Source organism: Pteropus vampyrus, unplaced genomic scaffold, assembly GCF_000151845.1.
Source record: "Pteropus vampyrus isolate Shadow unplaced genomic scaffold, Pvam_2.0 Scaffold3791, whole genome shotgun sequence".
NCBI lineage: Eukaryota > Metazoa > Chordata > Mammalia > Chiroptera > Pteropodidae > Pteropus > Pteropus vampyrus.
This window is the reverse complement of record NW_011892572.1, coordinates 4909-6972: the sequence shown is the minus strand read 5'-3', so window position 1 is coordinate 6972 and position 2064 is coordinate 4909. Positions and strand designations below refer to the sequence as shown.

The 2064-nt window shown below is 55.9% G+C and overlaps 1 protein-coding gene across 1 annotated transcript; it reads left to right on the top strand.

The window, feature by feature from the left end:
* The first annotated feature begins 271 nt into the window (after positions 1 to 271).
* Positions 272 to 2039, top strand: LOC105310455 (E3 ubiquitin ligase RNF157-like). The gene is made up of 2 exons (XM_011386635.2): positions 272 to 536; positions 1248 to 2039. Exons 1-2 carry the CDS (start codon positions 421 to 423, stop codon positions 1453 to 1455), a joined length of 324 nt encoding a protein of 107 aa, XP_011384937.2. The 5' UTR covers positions 272 to 420; the 3' UTR covers positions 1456 to 2039.
* Positions 2040 to 2064: the final 25 nt, after the last annotated feature.

The window sequence follows — 2064 nt, the reverse complement described above, 5'->3', positions numbered from 1 at the left end:
TTTTTTTCCCCCTCTTTTCTACTCTTCTGGAATTCCCAAATTTCCTGTTATAATTTTCTATTACCATCAGAGAAATCAACATTACGAAGTTCGTCTATAAGCCGAATCTAGGAATAATACATCGTGGTTCTCTGACATTTTGTCTTTCTTCGGCCTCTGGTACAGGAGCTTTTTTGACAGACCCCCCCAGACTAGATGGAAAAGGAAATATTTTTCCAGTGCAGAGTGAGAAACACGATCGCACCATAACTCGAAGAGCATTTCGTTAATTCTGCAACCTGTCTCTGATTCTCCTAGTCCTCAGAGAACATTCCTCCGGGTTATGAAGTGGTGTCTCTCCTGGAGGCCCTCAATGGGCCCCTCACCCCGTCCCCGGCGGTCCCTCCACTCCATGTGCTCGGAGACGGCCACCTGTCAGGAATGCTGCCCGCGTACAGCCCTGACGGCCAGCTGCCCCCCGTCAGGACGCTCTCCCCACTGGACCGCCTGTCCGACTGCAGCAGTCAGGGACTCAAGCTCAAAAGGAGTCTGTCCAAGTGAGTAGCCAGCACTCAGCGGTGCTGGCCGAGGTGGGGGTCCCTGGGCGGGTGCTTCCCTCCGCCAGGCACCTCCTCAGTGCCAGCCCCCGTCCTGGATCCCGCGGGCAGCGTGGACCCTCTGGGCTGTTCCTGGAGCTCCATGTTTCACTGAAGACTTGAGCTAACGCCTCGGGGGAAGGTCATCCCATCCCTCAGGAGAGGAAAATAAGATGGCACGTGGGTACTAGCGGGGTAAGGATAGGCAGATCCACTATGTGGTCTGTTTTGGGGAGGAGGGGTGTGGTATAGAGCACAGGACAGCGTTAGGGTCCTTCAGGCCCCTAGGGGGCGTCTCTTAGCCTGAAGTCTGAAGGGACCTTGTGATCTGTACCTCTTAAGCATCTAAATCCAATTAGGTGCCAGTCCTGATGAGCTTTCCATGGCAGAATAAAGGAGGGATCTCACAGATGTAAATATCGAGACCCTAAAAATGTCGGTGGTTTTGCCCATTCCGGACACAAAATTATCGAAGGAGCTAAAGAGAACTCAGATTTCTGACACCCAGGAGAGGTCTCGGTCCCTTCCTCGTGCTCTTCTCCTCCTTGCTGCTTCTTAAGATCCGAGGGTTCCCTTCGCTCCCCCTCACGGTCTCCTTCCTGGGATGTCCGCTCGGTGACTTCCGTCCTTTAAGCGGGGGTCGGCTTAGCGGCTTCTCCCCGACTCGGGCAGGTCCATCTCCCAGAATTCTTCCGTGTTGCCGGAGGAGGAGGACGAGGGCTCCTGCAGCGAATCCAAGACTCACCTGTCTCAGGGGCCGTCGGCCCAGCAGCTCGGACAGGTAACCAGCTGGCAGCATCCTCCCTTCCCTGGGCGTGGGACTCCGGGTCCTCGCCTCCCTCCCGCCTGCCTGCCTCATCAGGCCCACCTGCCGTCATGACACTGTGTGCGACAGCGGCAAAGGATTTGTTCAATCCATTCATTCATTCATTCATTCATTCGACCACGTGTGGAGCCCGCGTTACACACCAGGCCCCACCCTGTATGCCAAGGTCGGCAGCAGTGAGCAGACGACGGGGGCCCCTGCCCTCAGCTGCTTATATTCTTGATAGTGGGGTGGAGGGGGACACAAAACACAGTGAGTGAAAAGGTACCCACATCAGGTGGCGCTGTGGACCAGCACGACAGATAAGGGAGAGCGTCGAGGCCAGGTGCGGGCTTGATAGCTTCAAAAAGTGGCCCGTGAACAGAGCCAGCTATGCGGACGTCTGAGAAAGGGGGGTTCTAGGCAAAGGGACAGCAGGTAGAAAAGCCCCAAGGGGGACATGCGGGGAGGCCAGTGAGGAGGAGTAAACGAAGGTGGGGTTCCTCCCTGTGCACCCCTCACGGATTTCATTACATCCACTCCTGGCAAGGCCATGAGCCAGGTACTGTGCCGCGTACAAAGACGGCAGGGTGGTTCCTGTCCTTAGGAGCTCACGGTCTAGTTGGGGAGACAACACGTACACAGATAATAGCATCGTACCTGGCACATAGTTGTTGCTCAGTT

Bases quoted from the DNA above. Each gene is read 5' to 3' on its own strand.
- LOC105310455 (XM_011386635.2), top strand. From the start codon at position 421: ATGCTGCCCGCGTACAGCCCTGACGGCCAGCTGCCCCCCGTCAGGACG. The intron at 537-1,247 runs GTGAGTAGCCAG...CGACTCGGGCAG, and splicing joins CTCAAAAGGAGTCTGTCCAA to GTCCATCTCCCAGAATTCTT.